We start from the raw sequence: 20668 nt of genomic DNA, 5'->3' as shown, positions 1-20668 counted from the left end.
AAGTGGAAAAAAAAAGTTTGATTTTACTACTGAAGTGTAAAGAAAAAAAATCAACTCTTGCAATTGCTAGCGTTTCTTCCGTTTGCTCTTTTTTTTTATAATTATATTAAAATATATAATAATAAAAAATAATATACAAGCCAAAAAAACGCTATAAAAACAACCAAAAGGTAAAAAAAAGTTCTTAAAAGTTTTTAAGCATCAAAACAGCTTATTTAAAAATATACATTGGACATTAGGTCCATAAACATTGGGTCCATACATTCAAAAATCCAAAAATTAGAGCAAGAGGAATGGAAAATCCAAATCTAAGCTCTGTATTTTTGGATGTGAAATCCTTCATTTTCCTGTTGTTGGATGCCGATATGCCATGTAATTCACCTGGCTTGTATTTCCTCTATACCGGCGAATCATTATCTAATGATAATAACATTGGATATCTCTAAAACGAAAAAAGTTCACTCTTTTTTTTAAAAAAATAATAAAAATTAAAAAGTTAAATTTTCATGTTTTATATTTCCATTTGGATTGCTAGCTACACAAGCCATATTTTAGATGTCCATTTTATGTGAAAACCAAAATCCATTCTGGCTCAAATTATGGTGCGGAAACATTGTCCATGAAAAACAAAAACATTCCTGGGAATTTTTGGAAGAATGACACAGTGTCATGGAGTATACACAGTCAGTTTTATATCCCCCTTTGTGATGTCAGTAAGGTGAAATGATCCAGAGGATAAAATATCCTGTTGCTTTGTTAGAAATCATCTCTGTTTTCGATGAATGATGTTGTCTCCTGTCTGAGAAAAAAAATAAATATTGTATATTAGATATTACAGGGAAACAATAGAAACATTGAAATTTTGAGAAAAAAAACTCATAAAAGCAGTCGTCTCATTTGGAAAATCTATTAACAAGTTCTCATTAAAAAGGACTTGTCAAAAGTGGGCAGTTTTTGCTTTGATCTTTTGTTTTTTTTGCCTCTAAATCCCTTATACGGTGTCAGAGATTTGGGTTTTTTATTTTGTAAGATTTCTCTATCTTTACTAAAGAGGTGGTGCTTATAGGATCCTCTGGGGCATGTTTTTAGGCTTCTGTGCATAATTACCTTGTGAGCCACGCCCCAAAATCAATAATAAATAAAAGGCCTATATCTCTGGAATTGTATGGCGGATTGTTAAAAAAAAGGCAAAAAAAATTATTTTCAAGGGAAACAGTTTCCGAGATTTGGGTTTTTATTTTATAAGATTTCTCTATCTTTACTAAGGAGGCGGTGCTTATAGGATCCTCAGGGGTGTGTCTTTAGGGTGCTATGCATAATTACCTTGTGAGCCACGCCCCAAAATTAACACTAAATAAAAGGCCTATATCTCTGGAACTGAATGGCAGATTGTAAAAAAATAAAAAAAAAATTTCAGGGGAACAGTTTCAGAGATTTGGGTTTTTATTTTGTAAGATTTCTCGACCTTTACTAAAGAGGCAGTGCTTATAGGATCCTCAGGGGTGTGTCTTTAGGCTGCGCTGCATAATTACCTTGTGAGCTACACCCCAAAATTAACACTAAACAAAAGACCTATATCTCTGGAACCGTATGGCGGATTGTAGAAAAACAAAAAATGTTATTTTCAGGGGAACACAAAACACAAAAAATGCAAAAAAAAATCCACTTTTGATCTGGTCCTCTTTAAGAAAAATCTGAGTTTTTACACTCTTATACAAGACTTCACAAATAAATTGTTTAAAGCAGACAAGCATCAGTGTGAGTAGTTGAATTTTGTTGCAGAATAGTTGAAGGTACACCAAAATGTTATACAAATTATCCCCAAATTTTTTTTCAAATTAGCCCCCAATTAAAATAGAAGGTAGGTTGTGAACCACAGCATTACACTTGACTGTAGTCAACCGAAGGAGTGTAGAAGCCAATAGAAATTTGAATCACTATTAATGGTCATTTAGTAAATTTTCATTGCTCTTTGATTTTAACGATATTGATGAACAAAATAAGATTAGAAAGTTTCTAATACCTTTTATGTCAACTGAGGTCATCATCAACTTTGTCACGGAGAGAGACTTTGTCCCACTTGTGATTGCCTCGCGTGTATCTCGCACGAGTTTCGCGATGCATCACCCAACACGGACTCACACTCTGCTCATAGGAGCGGGTCGGTCGCATCCATCTCTATGCAGCTAACCCGCTCCTGTGAGCAGAGTGTGAGTTTGTGACGGGTGATGCACCGTGAAACTCGCGCGAGGTACACGCTAGGCAATCGGAAGTCGGACAACGGCCTTAGATCAACTCTCAATAAATCTTAGCACAAGGAGATAGAGAAACATTCCAGAACTTTTCACATAACCATAATGGGAGCATTGGCTGTGATTTGCAAGGTGAACCTCTTGTCCCTCTGACCCATAAAACCCATTAACTAAAAATATCAGATTTTTCATTGGTGTCCGAGACCTTGAAGTTCCCCCTCTAATCATAGGGAATATTATGAGTTATCTTTGAATCTCAATGACCTTACGAGACTTCATCCGAAAAAGTGAACAATACTGATCTTGGGCATGGTAGAACCCAAGGAAGTTAGACTTTTCCGGGAGTGATTTTGTAGTAGACTTAAGGGGGCTTTACACGCTGCGATATCGCTAAGGAGATATCGTTGGGGTCACGGTGGTTGTGATGCACATCCGGCCTTGTTAGTGAGATCGCAGCGTGTGACTCCTCTGAGCGACCGTAAACGATCGCAAAAGAGGGAAAAATCGGTGCTCATGGAGAGGTCGTCCTAAAACAAAATATCGTTTTCTGCTCAGTAGCGATGTGGTTCGTCGCTTCTGCGGCACCACACATCGCTGTTTGTGACACCGCAGGAGCGACAACCATCACCTTACCTCCGTCCACCGGAAAAGGAAGAAGGAAGGAGGTGGGCGGCATGTTCCGGCCTCCTTTTCTATTGGGCGGCGGTTCAGTGACGCTGCTGTGACGTCGCTGTGATGCTGAACGAACCGCCCCATTAGAAAGGAGGCAGTTCGCTGGTCACAGCGACGTCGCAGAGCAGGTATGTCCGTGTGACGCTGCCGTAGCGATAATGTTCACTACAGCAGCGATCACCACATATCGGCCGTACGACGGGGGCGGGTGCTATCGCGCTGGACATCGCCAGCAAATGCTAGCGATGTCGCAGTGTGTAAAGCCCGCTTTACTCCACCAAAGAAAAGGCATGACCAAAAACATTTTCAAATTACAGAACAAAAAGATAAAAACATAAATATTATCGGACCTACAAATATCTGTTTTGTAGAGACCAGTGAGAAGGTCACGAAGACTATAAGTATATTCTCCAATAGATGTCATCTTGGAGGTCCTCCAAAACCAATGTTTCCCATATTCTTACATTCTACCAATTTACCCAAAGTATTTTTGTCTTTTTGTTTTTGAGTTTTATATTATTTTATAGTTTGATTCTGGAGGCAGAGTTGCCCTAAAGACGATATCCAGAGATACTCTAAAGCGGGCTTTACACGCTATGACATCGCTAATGTGAAGTCGTTGGGGTCACAGATTCTGTGACGCACATCCGGCCACATTAGCGATGCCGTTGCGTGTGACATCTATGAGCGATTTTGCATCGTCGCAAAAATGTGCAAAATCGCTCATCGGTGACATGGGGGTCCATTCTCGAATATCGTTGGAGCTGCAGGTACGAAGTAGTTCGTCGTTCCTGCGGCAGCACACATCGCTCCGTGTGACGCTGCAGGAACGAGGAACCTCACCTTACCTGCCGCCAGCCCCAATGCGGAAGGAAGGAGGTGGGTGGGATGTTACGTCCCGCTCATCTTCGCCCCTCCACTTCTATTGGGCGGCCGCTCAGTGACATCTCTGTGACGCCGCACGGACCGCCCCCTTAGAAAGGAGGCGGTTCGCCGGTCACAGCGACGTCGCCGGGCAGATAAGTATGTGTGACGGGTCCGGCCGATGCTGTGTGACACGGGCAGCGATTTGCCCGTATCGCACAACCGATGGGGGCGGGAACGCACGCTAGCGATATTGGTACCGATATCGAGGCGTGTAAAGCGACCTTAAGTCAAATTAAATTTGGCTACTGTGGCTATGGTTAGATTGGAGTACCATAACCACTGGGGGCAGAAAGTGCAGGTGCTCCACACTCAAAGGGGCCTAACCAGAGCTACCGCTGTCCTTACCTATATCAGCATGCGCAGCCCACTGATATAGTTAAGCTCTGTAGTACAGCAGGTGTGTAATGATCTCCCTTGTAGACTGCAGTCTACAGAATATCAGGGGTGATGCACTGGACGAGGCGCCGGTGCATGCACAGGATATCAGAGTCCCGACATGTTGACATCATTGCACCGCCAATGCACTCGACAGGATCCTGGATTAGGTGAGTATATGATTTTTTTTTGTTTTAATTACTACTGTGAGGGGAGGAATCAAAGTGTGGAGGCCATTATATAGTGTGGCAGTTACTGTGGGAGTCATGATATAGTTTGAGGACTATTATGGGAGTCATTATACAGTGTAGCAGCTAATGTGGGGGCCTTCAAACAGTGTAGGGGCCCTCCTAAAATGTGGGAACTACTGCGGGGGCAATCATAAAGTACAGGGACCGTCAAAAACTGTGGGGACTACTGAGGGGTTCATCATACAGTGTGGGGGCCATTATACAGTTTAGGGACTACTGTGGGGGCTATTATATAGTGTAGGGCCTACTGTGGCATTATTCCGTGTATAGGGGAGCTGTGGGCCCCCCATACTATGTAAAAGGAAGCTGTGGGGACATCAAACTATGTATAGGTGATCTGTGGCCCCATCATATGTATGTAGGGAGCTGTGGGTCCATGATACTGTGTATAGGGAAGCTCTGTGCCCATCATACTGTGTATAGGGAGCTGTGGGCCCATTATATTGTGTATAGGGGAGCTGTGGGCCCATCATACTGTGTATAGGGGAGCTGTGGGCCCATCATACTGTTTATAGGAGAGCTGTGGGCCCATCATACTGTATATAGGGAGCTGTGGGCCCATCACACTGTGTATAGGGAGCTGTGGGCCCATCATACCATGTATAGGGGAGCTCTTGGGCCATTATAGGTGTATAGGAGAGCTGTGGGCCCATCATACTGTGTACAGGGGAGCTGTGGGCCTATCATACTGTGTATAGGGAGCCGTGGGCCCATCATACTGTGTACAGGGGAGCTGTGGACCTATCATACTGTGTATAGGGAGCCGTGGGCCCATCATACCGTGTATAGGGGAGCTGTGAGCCCATCATACTGTGTATAGAGAAGCTGTAGGCCCATCATACTGTGTATAGGAGAGCTGTAGGCCCATCATACTGTGTATAGGGGAGCTGTGGGCCCATTATATTGTTTATAGGGGAAGTGTGGGCCCATCATACTGTGTATAGGGGAGCTGTGGACCCATTATATTGTGTCTAGGGGAGCTGTGGGCCCATCATACTGTGTATAGGGGAGCTGTTGGCCCATCTTACTGTGTATAGAGGAGGTGTGGGCCCATCATACTGTGTATAGGGGAGCTGTGGACCCATTATATTGTGTCTAGGGGAGCTGTGCGACCATCATACTGTGTATAGGGGAGCTGTGGGCCCATCTTACTGTGTATAGGGGAGGTGTGGGCCCATCATACTGTGTATAGGGGACCTATGGGCCCATTATACTGTGTACAGGGCAGCTGTGGTCCAATCATATTGTGTATAGATGAGCTTTGGGCCCATCATACTTTGTATAGAGGACTTGTGGGCTCACCATACTGTGTAAAGGGAAGCTTTGAGGACATCATACTGTGTATAGAGGAGCTGTGGGCCCATCAAACTGTGTATAGGGGAGCTGTTGGCCCAACATACTGTGTATAGAGGAGCTGTTGCGCCATTATAGGTGTATAGGGGTGCTGTGGGCCCATGATACTATATATACAGTATATGGTCCTGTAGTCCCATTATACTGTGTATAAGGAAGCTGTACAATGGGCGAATAAGGGGACATTATTAAATTAACACTTAAGAAGCATTATTGTTATAGGGGCACTCAGGGTATTGCGACTGTCAATAGGGCACACAGAGTTCATTAATACTTTCTTCGGGCAAAATGTGGGCACGATTCTAGGACACCTTGACAAGGCATTCATATTTTTTAGCGGGAAATTTTACCATCTGTAGGGCACAAAAGAGGCATTTTACCATGTAAGGGTCAGAATGGTTGACATTATTATGTGGTGCAGTAAGGGGAACCTTGTTATTGTGCCATACCACAGGTGCAGTAATAGGAACAAACATGGCAGGAGCTCAGTATTAAGGCCCCGTTACACGCAACGACGTATATAACGATATATCGCCGGGGTCACGGATTCCGTGACGCACATTTGGCATAGTCAGTGACGTCGTTGCGTGTAACACCAACGAGCGACCATTAACGATGGAAAATACTCACCTAATCGTCCATAGTTGACACGTCGTTCCTTTTCTAAAAATCGTTGAATGTTGAGGACACAGGTTGTTCGTCGTTCCCGACGCAGCACACATCGCTACGTGTGACACCTCGGGAACGACGAACAACAGCTTACCTGCGGCCGCCGGCAATGCGGAAGGAAGGAGGTGGGCGGGATGTTACGGCCGCTCATCTCCGCTCCTCCACTTCTATTGGGCGGCCGCTTAGTGACGCCACTGTGACGCCGCACGAACCGCCCCCTTAGAAAGGAGGCGGTTCGCCAGCAACAGCGACGCCGCTAGGCAGGTAAGTCCGTGTGACGGCTCCTAGCGATGTTGTGCGCCACGGGCAGCGATTTGCCCGCGACGCACAAATGACGGGGGCAGGTGCTTTCACCAGCGACATCGCTAACGATTTCGCTGCGTGTAAAGCCTCCTTTAGGTTGAGTAGTATGTGCAGGTCGGGAATAGATGGGGAAATGTCAGAAGTCAGATGTGTCTTTGTTGTAACCTCTGCAGTTGAGTCGGGGCTGGAGAAGTTATTGTAGTCTGGGTCAGATGGAAAAGTGAACAACTTCATCAGGTAAAATGTCACCTGTGAGTCACCATCTGTAACTGTATTGTAACCACTGGTATGTTCTACAGGACTAGTATCTACCAGTATATGGTCACCATATGGCGGTAATTCGGTATTGGTCTTTGTACAGATTGATTTTCAGAAACTGTACAGTCATCAGTGAGGTACACCACCGTGGTTGTAACCAGGACCCCCTCAGGTGTTTCACCGCCTTGAGCTGAACCCCTAGCTACGCCTGTCTTAGATGGCGTAGGTAAGCAGATATCACATTCCTGAAGGAATACTTACTGCTGAGCCAAATCATTGTTTGTTACTGTTTCAGTTGGCGCTTCTCCATTTTTCAGCAATTGTCCTGTAAAACACAACAATGTACAATTACCTACTCTTTGCCTAAATGAATAGAATAGTTGCTGGTACATGAAATAAAGGTTCCTGGACTCGGGCTGAATGGTTGTATACAGATCGAGAGACTTCAATTCCTTCTCAGATTGTGCTAAGTACACTAGTGGCAGCTGGATGTGGCGGGAAGCTCACCATCAGAAATTATTGCCCTAAATTTTCCCATTAATAGCCCAAACGTCCTATTGCACCCTCTTCATGTCTCTTATCTGCTCCTTCAATGCTCCTTCCATGAACAAAATGTTCCAGAAGAGCTAGTGGCAGCTGGGTGTGGCGCAAAGCTCACCATCAGAAATGATTGCCCTAAATTTGCCCATTAATAGCCCAAACGTCCTATTGCACCCTCTTCATGTCTCTTCTCTGCTCCTTCAATGCTCCTTCCATGAACAAAATGTTCCAGAAGAGCTAGTGGCAGCTGGGTGTGGCGCAAAGCTCACCATCAGAAATGATTCCCCTAAATTTGCCCATTTAGAGACCAAACCTCCTATAGTAACCTGTTTATGTTTCCTGTTCATGTTTCCTCTCTGCTCCTTCCATGAAAAAACCTTCCAGAAGAGCTGATCCTTCTGGAAGGTTTTTAGAAACTTGCTAAACTTTGTTTTTTTACCGGGAGACTCTGGAATTATCAAGAGGTAATTTAATCTAATATATACAGCTGAGTGTATGTGTGTATGTGTGTGTCTATGTGTGTATGTCCGCTAAAGGAATCTGCACCGTCGCATTTACAATCCCGAAATTTTGCACAGACACTTCATGTGACTCAGGGAACGTCATAGACTATGTTTTGACAGGAAAAGTTAACCCCACGCTTTACAGTTACTCTCCAAAAAACCTGCCTCCACTAAAGTAAATGGAGCCTGTAACTACTGGTTTTAATAGCAGCTGTGATTAGTTGCTATAGGAACAAAAGACATTGTTAGTATAAGAAGCTTATGTGTGAGATAATATGATGTCGGTGGGGAGACAGAGAGAAACAGATAAGTAAAGAAACAGACAGAGACAGACCGACAAAGAGACAGAGATAGAGACAGACAGATGGTGAAAGAGACAGATAGTGAAGAGACAGACAGACAGAGACAGACAGACAGAGGCAGACAGACAGAGGCAGACAGACAGAGGCAGACAGAGGCAGACAGACAGAGGAAGACAGAGACAGATGGGGAAAGAGACAGACGGGGAAAGAGACATAAAGACAGGAAGACAGGGAAAGAGACAGGCAGACAGGGAAAGGGGAGACAGACAAAGATAGATGGGGAAAGAGACAGACCTTGATAGAAACAGACGGGGAAAGAGACAGAGAAATAGAGACAGACAAGGAAAGAGACAGACAGAGACAGGCATACAGGGAAAGAGACAGACAGGAAAAGAAACAGACAAAGATATGGACAAAGACAGACCTTGAAAGAGACAGACCTTGAAAGAGACAGACCTTGAAAGAGACAGACCTGGAAAGAGACAGACCTGGAAAGAGACAGACCTGGAAAGAGACAGACCTGGAAACAGACAGACCTGGAAAAAAACAGACGGGGCAAGAGAGAGACAGACAGACACAGACATAGAGATAGAGACAGACAGACAAAGAGATAGAGAGACAGACAGACACAGAGACACAGAGATAGAGACAGACTGATACAAAGACAGACAGAGATAGAAATAGACAGATAGAGACATATACACAGACAGACAAGGAAAGACAGACAGCGACACACAGACAGAGACTGGGAGAGAGACAGAGAGACAGTTACTATCCTGGGCAATGCCCGGGTACTACAGCTAGTATGGTAATAAAGATGAGTGGATCTGGCAAAATACAAATTCACCCGTTCACAAGGATTTTACAGGAGTTTAATGTCTCCTACTATGCTCTGGGTTCTTTCCAATATAAGGATTTTTTTAACTTTTGATGGCTCATTGAGGTTTAGAAAAAGGTCGGATTGATATAATTGATGGTTTCAAAAAGTGACAACACAATTGGAGCTGGACATGTCACGACGCTCACAGGGAAAGATGAAATGTTAAACTCAAGTGTGCAGAGTGGAGTTGCTACTAGGTGGCCTGTGAGCACGTGTATGCTGCAAGAGCAGCGGGGAAGTCATTAAAGCTGAGGTCAGTACTGGAAGGATGTAACTACACAGGGATAAGAGAAGAACGGAGTCGGTAAACAGGCCGTGAGGTAGGTAACCAGAGGAGCACGTAGGGCACAGGGAATAGACAAGGTCATAGTCAGGAGGGAGCAGGAGGTCAGAAGCCAGATGGTAACTTAGTGGCAGGGAGATAAGGCAGAGGGAAGTCAGGGGTCAGTCCTGGGTTGAGCACCAAGATCAATATGCAACACAAACCAGGAGCCAAGCAGTTACTGCGGTACAGCAGAAAATATGACTAGCGTCTTTCCAGCTGAAACCGATGCTTAAAGAAGCCCAGCAATACCCAAAATGCAGAGCACAAGTGCAGACGCCTCACACCAACCCGAGCGTGACCCAGAGATTGGAAGCAGCCCGTCCATGACACTGGAAGGGCACTGGAAATTGAACCAAGCATCCGATCTTTCTATAACAGGTATGTCTGGATTCAGCATCTTACTGCCTGTATGGCACTGCCTGTACCTCATACAGCAAAATCTTGGTGGTTGGTTCTCTTTAAGAAAAAAGAAAACAAAACAAACCGAAAACAATAATATACAGCCATACAGAAATAATCTCAGAATGAACTGACCTATTTCTGGCCAGGCTTTGGAATTCCCCGTACTTCTTCCACAAGTGAAATACTCTGCAGCACGTATAGAGCAGAATATAATATTGTAAAACAGAAACCGGAGTGATCTGGGTTTTTAAAGCTAAAACCTAAAGTAGGGGCGTCACTATATCCCCTTGAAGACTCATTTTGACTAATCTCTCTGTCCTGACCGTACTGTTTGGATGTTGACTGTAAGGGCAGCTTTGCACGTTGCGACATCGCAGGCCGATGCTGCGATGTCGCACGCGATAGTCCCCGCCCCGTCGCAGGTACGATATCATGTGATAGCTGGCGTAGCGAAAATTATCGCTACGCCAGCTTCACATGCACTCACCTGCCCTGCGACCGTCCCTCTGGCCGGCGACCCGCCTCCTTCTTAAGGGGCCGGGTCGTGCGGCGTCATAGCGACGTCACACGGCAGGCGGCCAATAGCGGCGGAGGGGCGGAGATGAGCAGGATGTAAACATCCCGCCCACCTCCTTCCTTCCGCATATCCTACGGAAGCCGCGGTGACGCCGGTAGGAGATGTTCCTCGCTCCTGCGACTTCACACACAGCGATGTGTGCTGCCGCAGGAGCGAGGAACAACATCGGACCGTCGCGTCAGCGTAATTATGGATTACGCCGACGCTGCACCGATGATATGATTACGACAATTTTGCGCTCGTTAATCGTATCATCTAGGCTTTACACACTACGATGTCGCATGCGAGGCCGGATGTGCGTCACTTTCAATTTGACCCCACCGACATCGCACCTGCGATGCCGTAGTGTGCAAAGCCCGCAGGCTGTGTGCACAAGTTGCATTTTTGCAGCATTTTTGCAGCATTTTTGAGTGCAGAATTGTCACAAAGCCCGATTCCAGCAGTGAATGAGAATCCTGACGTCTCCTGCACACGTTGAGTATATTTTCCTTCCAGATTGGGTGCAGAAATAAATCTACAGATGTCAATTCTTTCAGCGTATTGGCTGCAGATTTCACCCACACAAGTGAACAGGAAAAATGCACCATTTTTACCTCTGCAATTTAATACTTTTGCTATTTTAATACTTTTGCACATACCCTAACTGTTGAGATCTGGTCAGGAGATCTCGTATGGATTACGTTGGACCTTAAGGGGTCTTTTTGGGGTTAATACAGTGATGAACGAGGGGGCTTTTTTGTCTTTTATTTCAAATAAAGGATTTTTTGGGTGTTTGTGTTTATTTACTTTAACTTACAGATTAGTGATGGGGGTCTCATGGATGCCTCCCCATTACTAATCTAGGGCTTAGTGGAAGCTGTGAGTTGTCATTATCTCCTTATTACCCTGACTGCCACCGTACCAGGGAAATCGGAAGAGCCAGGTAAAGTGCTGGGACTGTCGTATCTAATAGATGCACCACTTTTGGGGTGGCTGCAGGCTGCTATTGTTAGGCTGGAAAGGGCCAAATAACCATTGCCCTTCCCACCCTAATAATATCAGCCCCAAGTTGTCTGCTGTACCTGGCTTTACGTTGTTACTATGGATACCTAAGCTGCAATGCCCTGCACATGAGGTAAGAGACATGGCTATATCAGGAGAACTATACTACATTTCTAAATGGAGGGATTTACTAAATTATTATTATTACACCTACTACATATTGGGACAGGATCTTGGAGATTATTATTATTATTTATTATTATAGCGCCATTTATTCCATGGCGCTTTACAAGTGAAAGAGGGTGTACGTACAACAATCATTAACAGTACAAAACAGACTGGTATAGGAGGAGAGAGGACCCTGCCCACGAGGGCTCACAGTCTACAGGAGGAGAGAGGACCCTGCCCGCGAGGGCTCACAGTCTACAGGGAATGGGTGATGGTACAATAGGTGAGGACAGAGCTGGTTGCGCAGTGGTGTACTGGACTGAGGGCTATTGTAGGTTGTAGGCTTGTTGGAAGAGGTGGGTCTTGAGGTTCCTCTTGAAGCTTTCCATGGTAGGGGAGAGTCTGATGTGCTGAGGTAGAGCATTCCAGAGCATGGGGGAGGCACGGGAGAAATCTTGTACGCGATTGTGGGAAGAGGAGATAAGAGAGGAGCAGAGAAGGAGATCTTGTGAGGATCTGAGGTTGCGTGCAGGTAGGTACTGGAGATGAGACTAACCCTTTAACCTCTGGGCCATAATGTCTATGGATGGACTCCTCATCCAGGTGGTGCCATTTAGGTGTAACTACGACTTCAGCATCCCCTGCCCAAGGTGATCTAACCCCTGCTGCACCTTGCTGTGGAGCAGACCTTATCCTATTGGCCAACTTTAAAAAATCTATAAAAGTTATCACTTTTGTGGTAAAGGAATCCCCAGTGATGGTCCACACATCATGTACATGATATTCCCCTGCTTCGGCCTCCCCCAATTATGGCAAATCAGAACAGGGCAAAGTGTAATTCACGGGCCACATCAGGCCCCTTGGCTGTTAATGTCTGGACTTTGGACTCAGACTGTCAGAGGGCTGGAAACAGTGTTGTGCCACACTACCTCTGCCTGGCGTATCAATTTCGCCGGTATCTGTATGGAGACAATGCAAATACTAGTGATTACAATGGTGGAACTGGGGGTTATCAGCTGTGGTGGTGTCATACTGCATGTGGGGAGCTGTGGGGCCTTCATACTATATGGAAATGCTTGATGATTATCAAACTGTATGAGGGGGCTGTTGGATCCATCATACTGTATGTGAAGACTGAGCAGTCCATTCCTTATACTGTGTGTATGGGGGGGATATAGCAATAATCATACTTTGGGTGGGGAGCTGTGGGGCTATCATACTGTATGTGTGGCTATGTGGCTCAGCATACTGTGTGTATGTGGGACTATAGGTGTCATCCTCCTGTGTGTGATTTATTATATTGAATGTGGTGGGCTGTGGGGTTCATTATATTGTGTGTAGAGGGCCATAGGTGTCATCCTCCTGTGTGTCATCTATTATATTCTGTGTGGTGGGCTGTGGGGCTATCATACTGTGAGGGGAAGCTGGTGGGGCCATTATAATGTGTGTGGGGAGTTGTGGGGTCCATCATGCTGTGGGGTTTATCAGTAAATTATATGATTTTGATTTGCTGCTCCAGCTCAGAATACAGGTTATCGTAGCATGTATTAGTAGTAGCAGTGAGTCAGTAGACTTAATTCTGCTCAATATTAAGTGATAAAAATTATTATAAAAGAGTAATAAGTAGAGGAAAGTCCTGTTAGTTACTTCTGCCCTCCCCAACAATCACAGCATCTCATGTGCCCCGTTGGGATAATGACTTGCCCACTGCTGAAGTATAGTATAAAGGTGGCTTTACACGCTACGATATCGCTAAAGCGATCTCGTTGGGGTCACGGAATCCGGCCGCTTTAGCGATATCGTTGTGTGTGACACCTATGAGCGATTTTGAATCGTCGCAAAAACGTTCAAAATCGCTCATCGGTGACATGCACCCTATTCTAGATTATCGTTGCTGCTGCAGGTACGATGTTGTTCGTCGTTCCTGTGGCAGCACACATCGCTATGTGTGACACCGCAGGAACGAGGAACTTCTTCTTACCTGCGTCCACCGGAAAAGGAGGAAGGAAGGAGGTAGGCGGCATGTTCCGGCCGCTCATCTCCTCCCCTCCTTTTCTATTGGGCGGCGGTTCAGTGACGCTGCTGTGATGTCGCTGTGACGCTGACCGAACCGCCCCCTTAGAAAGGAGGCGGTTCGCCGGTCACAGCGACGTCGCAGAGCAGGTATGTGCGTGTGACGCTGACGTAGTGATAATCTTCGCTACGGCAGCGATCACCACATACCGGCTGTACGATGGGGGCGAGTGCTATCACGCTCAACATCGCTAGCATCAGCTAGCAATGTCGCAGCTTGTAAAGCCCGCTTAAGCGATAACACGTCATATATAGGTGTGCTGAGGTCCTCGCTATCATGGAGCATGTGCAAAGTCTGACCATGCATGGGACAACCCCTTCAATCTGATAATGGTCAAAGATTCTGAATTCATTCCTCTTCACTTTTTCTCTATTTTTGTGACAAGGGTCAACTGGTTTGGAAAACTGAACAGTAAGTGTAATACTTTGTTTATCCTGTGGGGGCGCTGCTGAAGAATTAAGTGTCAGTCTCAGGAGTTGCCTATGTAATTGGAAATGGTTAAATACAAACAATTCCTTTTAAATTGTTTAGCCTATGTCGTGGGCGGAGGGGTTGGGAACGCCGCTCGCCTGGGAATCGCTGGCGCTTGGGTCCGGTGCTTCTGCTCCTCGGTGGCTCGAACACGGGGCCGGGCCCGGGGCTCGAGCAGCGCCTCCTCGCCCACGAGTGAAAAGGGGGGAAGGTATGTGGTGGGATGTCGGTTGTGACGCCACCCATGGGTTGTGGTGATGGTCGGCACCACTGCTGCTGGTGACGGGGGATCCCGGGAGCGATGGCGGAGAGCAGCTAAGGTGTTGACCCCTCCGTGGGTAGGGGCGGTTGGTCCCCAGGCCCCGGTTGGAGAGCAGGGAGGAGGGATAGGTGCAGGTGCCGATGTGGGAAGGCAGCGTGGACGAGGGTGCAACGTTGCGGTGCAGCGCGGTGCCGGATGGCACTGGTGTACTCACTCAGGTAGACAAGAACAGAGTCTCTGGTAAACCAAATGGCTGGATGGATGGGGCCCGCAGTCGGCTGCGGTGTTTTCACTCTCCCCGGACGGGTTGATAGTGGCTGTCGTTCCCTGCACCTATGTGTATGTGTTTGACTCCTATGGCTTCTCACGGGTAGTCTGCTCCTCGGCGTGTACGTGTCGGGAGAGCCCGTTTTGCCCGCAGGCGCTGGCCCTTGGATCTCTGGCCCTTGGCGGTGGCTCTTATCCGGACGGATTGGGCTGTTGCCTTCTGACGGGACTTGGTTGGGAATGAACCCCTGAGGTCCAGAGCGCAATCAGAGAATTTGACCTTTACGGCGGCTTCCGAGCCTAGTCGGGGGTCTGAGTAACCTGCCTTGGTGCTTGGCTTCAATCTGCTCCCCGGTTCGGTACCAGCGGGCCACCGCTCGACCCCGGTCCTACGGTTCCGCTGACCTCCACCAACTCCTGCAGACGGCCACCACCGTCTGCCGACCTTGCTGATTGTGCCTGGGCTCTGACCCAGACATATACAGACTTTTCTCCTCTCACTTCCACCTCTCCACTTCAACTCCTGAACTTGACTGACTACCTTTCCCGCCTCCAGGCCTGTGAACTCCTCGGTGGGTGCGGCCAACCGCCTGGCCCTGCCCCACCTGGTGTGGACATCAGACCCTGGAGGGAGGCAACAAGGGTTTTGTTTGACTGGTGTTCCTTACCAGGGGAGGGAGGTGTGTGTATGTGGTGTTATTCTGTGACCCCTGGGGTCCAGGGCGTCACACCTACACTGAAAAAAAATTGCTTTCGAAGTAAGAAATGAAGGAATACTCATCTTCCATCTCACTGATGGATCAAACTTAGTCCAGCTCGGGAAGTAAAAGCCTGCAATGTCTAGATGCTATCAGTAATGTCACCCAATGAAGTGTGTGACCAACTGCAGAGATTGGGGGAACACAAGAGCCCATCATCAGAAATATATCCGATACCGCCCTTTTCTAGTCACATGACCGCTGCAGGCAATCACAGCCTTCAGCGCTCCTCTCTTCCTCCAGACACAGAAGACTTTTAAGAAGTTGACTGTTTCCATTTATTTTGAAAACATCAATATCTTGTAAAAATAAAATGTAGTGTAAGGCCTTGTGCACACAGTGCTGCATTTTTATGCAGCTTTGGTGCAGAGTTGATGCAGATTTGGTGCAGATTTGATGCAGATTTGATGCAGATTGGTGCAGATTTGGGGCAGATTTGCAAAGTCAATGTGAATTCTGAAGTGCTGTGCACACGTTGCTTATTTTTCCTTGCAGATTTGGTGCAGAAAATAGTCTGCAGCATGTCAATTGTTGCTTCATTGTTGCATGCATTTTTTAGCCATTGCACCCATTGACTTTTTAAAAAAAAACACGGCACAAAAACACACCAAAAAAGAATGCGTTTTTTTGGTGCGTTTTTATGCCAGAAGGTGCAGATTTCACGCAGAAAATTTCTGCACCAAATCTGTAACGTGAGCACATAGCCTAAAGCTGGTGTCACACACAGCGACAACGACAACGACGTCGCTGCTACGTCACCATTTTCTGTGACGTTGCAGCGACGTCCCGTCGCTGTCGCTGTGTGTGACATTCAGCAACGACCTGGCCCCTGCTGTGAGGTCGCCGGTCGTTGCTGAATGTCCAGCTTCATTTTTTGGTCGTCACTCTCCCGCTGTGACACACACATCGCTGTGTGTGACAGCGAGAGAGCGACGAAATGAAGCGAGCAGGAGCCGGCACTGGCAGCTGCGGTAAGCTGTAACCAGCGTAAACATCGGGTAACCAAGGGAAGACCTTTCCCTGGTTACCCGATGTTTACGCTGGTTACCAGCCTCCGCCGCTCTTGCTGCCAGTGCCGGCTCCTGCACTGTGACATGTGGCTGCAGTATGCATCGGGTAATTAACCCGATGTATACTGTAGCAAGGAGAGCAAGGAGCCAGCGCTAAGCAGTGCGCGCGGCTCCCTGCTCTCTGAACTGTGACATGTAGCTGCAGCACACATCGGGTTAATTAACCCGATGTGTGCTGCAGGAGAGCAAGGAGCCAGCGCTAAGCGCGGCTCCCTGCTCTCTGCACATGTAGCACAGCGACGTTATGATCGCTGCTTCTGCTGTGTTTGACAGCTAAGCAGCGATCATAACAGCGACTTACAAGGTCGCTGCTACGTCACCGAAAATGGTGACGTAACAGCGACGTCGTTGTCGCTGTCGTTTAGTGTGAACCCAGCTTTAGGATTTTTAAAAACAATAGCCTAGAGTAGATGGCATTGTATTGCAATTTTCCATTGAGCATACAGTGTATCGTCAGGTTTACTCACTTCCCGTGCACGTTTTTTTTTTCCTCTTATAACAACATATCACGACTGCGGTGGTGAAGACGATCAGTATCGCGCATGGTACAATATATGTTGCGTGGTGATTCTCCTCTCTTGGTGGAATGATGTCCTGCTTTATCACTGTAATAAAAAGACACTATGGTAAATTCACAAAAATAATGTGTCCCCCCCAAAATACCATTTTAGCTGGAGTTTCCACCTGCTTCTGCTTAGTAAACCTACAGTATGGTGGTCCTGTAGATGAGACCAAAAAAATCACTGTGTGCCTGTGAGCATGTGCAGAAGGGTTGTGCAGTCGCTTTATGTGTAGGATGGTCGTGCAGTCCCTTCATGTGCAGAAGGGTTGTGCAGTCCCTTCATGTGTAGGATGGTTGTGCAGTCCCTTCATGGGTAGGATGGTTGTGCAGTCCCTTCATGTGCAGGATGGTTGTGCAGTCCCTTCATGTGCAGGATGGTTGTGTAGTCCCTTCATGTGTAGGATGGTTGTGCAGTTCCTTCATGTGTAGGATGGTTGTGCAGTCCCTTCATGTGTAGGATGGTTGTGCAGTCCCTTCATGTGCAGGATGGTTGTGTAGTCCCTTCATGTGTAGGATGGTTGTGCAGTCCCTTCATGTGTAGGATGGTTGTGCAGTCCCTTCATGTGTAGGATGGTTGTGCAGTCCCTTCATGTGCAGAAGGGTTGTGCAGTCCCTTCATGTGCAGAAGGGTTGTGCAGTCCCTTCATGTGTAGGATGGTTGTGCAGTCCCTTCATGTGTAGGATGCTTGTGCAGTCCCTTCATGTGTAGGATGGTTGTGCAGTCCCTTCATGTGCAGAAGGGTTGTGCAGTCCCTTCATGTGTAGGATGCTTGTGCAGTCCCTTCATGTGCAGAAGGGTTGTGCAGTCCCTTCATGTGTAGGATGGTTGTGCAGTCCCTTCATGTGTAGGATGCTTGTGCAGTCCCTTCATGTGTAGGATGGTTGTGCAGTTCCTTCATGTGTGGAATGGTTGTGCAGTCCCTTCATGTGCAGGAGGGTTGTGCAGTCCCTTCATGTGTAGGATGGTTGTGCAGTCCCTTCATGTGTAGGATGGTTGTGCAGGCCCTTCATGTGTAGGATGGTTGTGCAGTCCCTTCATGTGTAGGATGGTTGTGCAGTCCCTTCATGTGTAGGATGGTTGTGCAGTCCCTTCATGTGCAGAAGGGTTGTGCAGTCCCTTCATGTGTAGGATGCTTGTGCAGTCCCTTCATGTGCAGAAGGGTTGTGCAGTCCCTTCATGTGTAGGATGGTTGTGCAGTCCTTTCATGTGTAGGATGGTTGTGCAGTCCCTTCATGTGTAGAAGGGTTGTGCAGTCCCTTCATGTGCAGGATGGTTGTGCAGTCCCTTCATGTGTGGAATGGTTGTGCAGTCCCTTCATGTGCAGAAGGTTTGTGCAGTCCCTTCATGTGTAGGATGGTTGTGCAGTCCTTTCATGTGTAGGATGGTTGTGCAGTCCTTTCATGTGTAGGATGGTTGTGCAGTCCCTTCATGTGTAGGATGGTTGTGCAGTCCCTTCATGTGCAGGATGGTTGTGCAGTCCCTTCATGTGTAGGATGGTTGTGCAGTCCCTTCATGTGTAGGATGGTTGTGCAGTCCCTTCATGTGTAGGATGGTTGTGCAGTCCCTTCATGTGTAGGATGGTTGTGCAGTCCCTTCATGTGTAGGATGGTTGTGCAGTCCCTTCATGTGTAGGATGGTTGTGCAGTCCCTTCATGTGTAGGATGGTTGTGCAGTCCCTTCATGTGTAGGATGGTTGTGCAGTCCCTTCATGTGTAGGATGGTTGTGCAGTCCCTTCATGTGTAGGATGCTTGTGCAGTCCCTTCATGTGCAGAAGGGTTGTGCAGTCCCTTCATGTGTAGGATGGTTGTGCAGTCCCTTCATGTGTAGGATGCTTGTGCAGTCCCTTCATGTGTAGGATGGTTGTGCAGTTCCTTCATGTGTGGAATGGTTGTGCAGTCCCTTCATGTGCGGAAGGGTTGTGCAGTCCCTTCATGTGTAGGATGGTTGTGCAGTCCCTTCATGTGTAGGATGGTTGTGCAGTCCCTTCATGTGTAGGATGGTTGTGCAGTCCCTTCATGTGTAGGATGGTTGTGCAGTCCCTTCATGTGTAGGATGGTTGTGCAGTCCCTTCATGTGTAGGATGGTTGTGCAGTCCCTTCATGTGTAGGATGGTTGTGCAGTCCCTTCATGTGTAGGATGGTTGTGCAGTCCCTTCATGTGCAGAAGGGTTGTGCAGTCCCTTCATGTGTAGGATGCTTGTGCAGTCCCTTCATGTGCAGAAGGGTTGTGCAGTCCCTTCATGTGTAGGATGGTTGTGCAGTCCCTTCATGTGTAGGATGCTTGTGCAGTCCCTTCATGTGTAGGATGGTTGTGCAGTTCCTTCATGTGTGGAATGGTTGTGCAGTCCCTTCATGTGCAGAAGGGTTGTGCAGTCCCTTCATGTGTAGGATGGTTGTGCAGTCCTTTCATGTGTAGGATGGTTGTGCAGTGCCTTCATGTGTAGAAGGGTTGTGCAGTCCCTTCATGTGTGGAATGGTTGTGCAGTCCCTTCATGTGCAGGAGGGTTGTGCAGTCCCTTCATGTGTAAGATGGTTGTGCAGTCCCTTCATGTGTAGGATGGTTGTGCAGTCCCTTCATGTGTAGGATGGTTGTGCAGTCCCTTCATGTGTAGGATGGTTGTGCAGTCCCTTCATGTGTAGGATGGTTGTGCAGTCCCTTCATGTGTAGGATGGTTGTGCAGTCCCTTCATGTGTAGGATGGTTGTGCAGTCCCTTCATGTGCAGAAGGGTTGTGCAGTCCCTTCATGTGTAGGATGCTTGTGCAGTCCCTTCATGTGCAGAAGGGTTGTGCAGTCCCTTCATGTGTAGGATGGTTGTGCAGTCCCTTCATGTGTAGGATGCTTGTGCAGTCCCTTCATGTGTAGGATGGTTGTGCAGTTCCTTCATGTGTGGAATGGTTGTGCAGTCCCTTCATGTGCAGAAGGGTTGTGCAGTCCCTTCATGTGTAGGATGGTTGTGCAGTCCTTTCATGTGTAGGATGGTTGTGCAGTGCCTTCATGTGTAGAAGGGTTGTGCAGTCCCTTCATGTGTGGAATGGTTGTGCAGTCCCTTCATGTGCAGGAGGGTTGTGCAGTCCCTTCATGTGTAGGATGGTTGTGCAGTCCCTTCATGTGTAGGATGGTTGTGCAGTCCCTTCATGTGTAGGATGGTTGTGCAGTCCCTTCATGTGTAGGATGGTTGTGCAGTCCCTTCATGTGTAGGATGGTTGTGCAGTCCCTTCATGTGTAGGATGGTTGTGCAGTCCCTTCATGTGTAGGATGGTTGTGCAGTCCCTTCATGTGCAGAAGGGTTGTGCAGTCCCTTCATGTGTAGGATGGTTGTGCAGTCCCTTCATGTGTAGGATGCTTGTGCAGTCCCTTCATGTATAGGATGGTTGTGCAGTCCCTTCATGTGTGGAATGGTTGTGCAGTCCCTTCATGTGCAGAATGGTTGTGCAGTCCCTTCATGTGTAGGATGGTTGTGCAG

The 20668-nt window shown here is 47.3% G+C and overlaps 1 protein-coding gene across 1 annotated transcript in view; it reads right to left on the bottom strand.

Annotated features, from left to right (window-relative positions):
- Nucleotides 1-214: 214 nt before the first annotated feature.
- The window catches only part of CD86 (CD86 molecule), a 68173-nt gene continuing 47719 nt past the window's right edge, over nucleotides 215-20668 (bottom strand). The window contains exons 6-8 of the mRNA XM_075332855.1: nucleotides 17108-17245; nucleotides 7322-7385; nucleotides 215-799 (exon numbers count right to left, since the gene is read on the bottom strand). Of these exons, the coding sequence (XP_075188970.1) occupies nucleotides 757-799; nucleotides 7322-7385; nucleotides 17108-17245 (245 nt within the window). The 3' untranslated portion in view covers nucleotides 215-756. The remainder of the gene's footprint in view (nucleotides 800-7321; nucleotides 7386-17107; nucleotides 17246-20668) is intronic.

The sequence above is a fragment of the Anomaloglossus baeobatrachus genome, chromosome 2 (genome assembly GCF_048569485.1).
Source record: "Anomaloglossus baeobatrachus isolate aAnoBae1 chromosome 2, aAnoBae1.hap1, whole genome shotgun sequence".
NCBI lineage: Eukaryota > Metazoa > Chordata > Amphibia > Anura > Aromobatidae > Anomaloglossus > Anomaloglossus baeobatrachus.
Note: the sequence above shows the minus strand (reverse complement) of the source record. Positions and strands in the feature narration are given on the sequence as shown.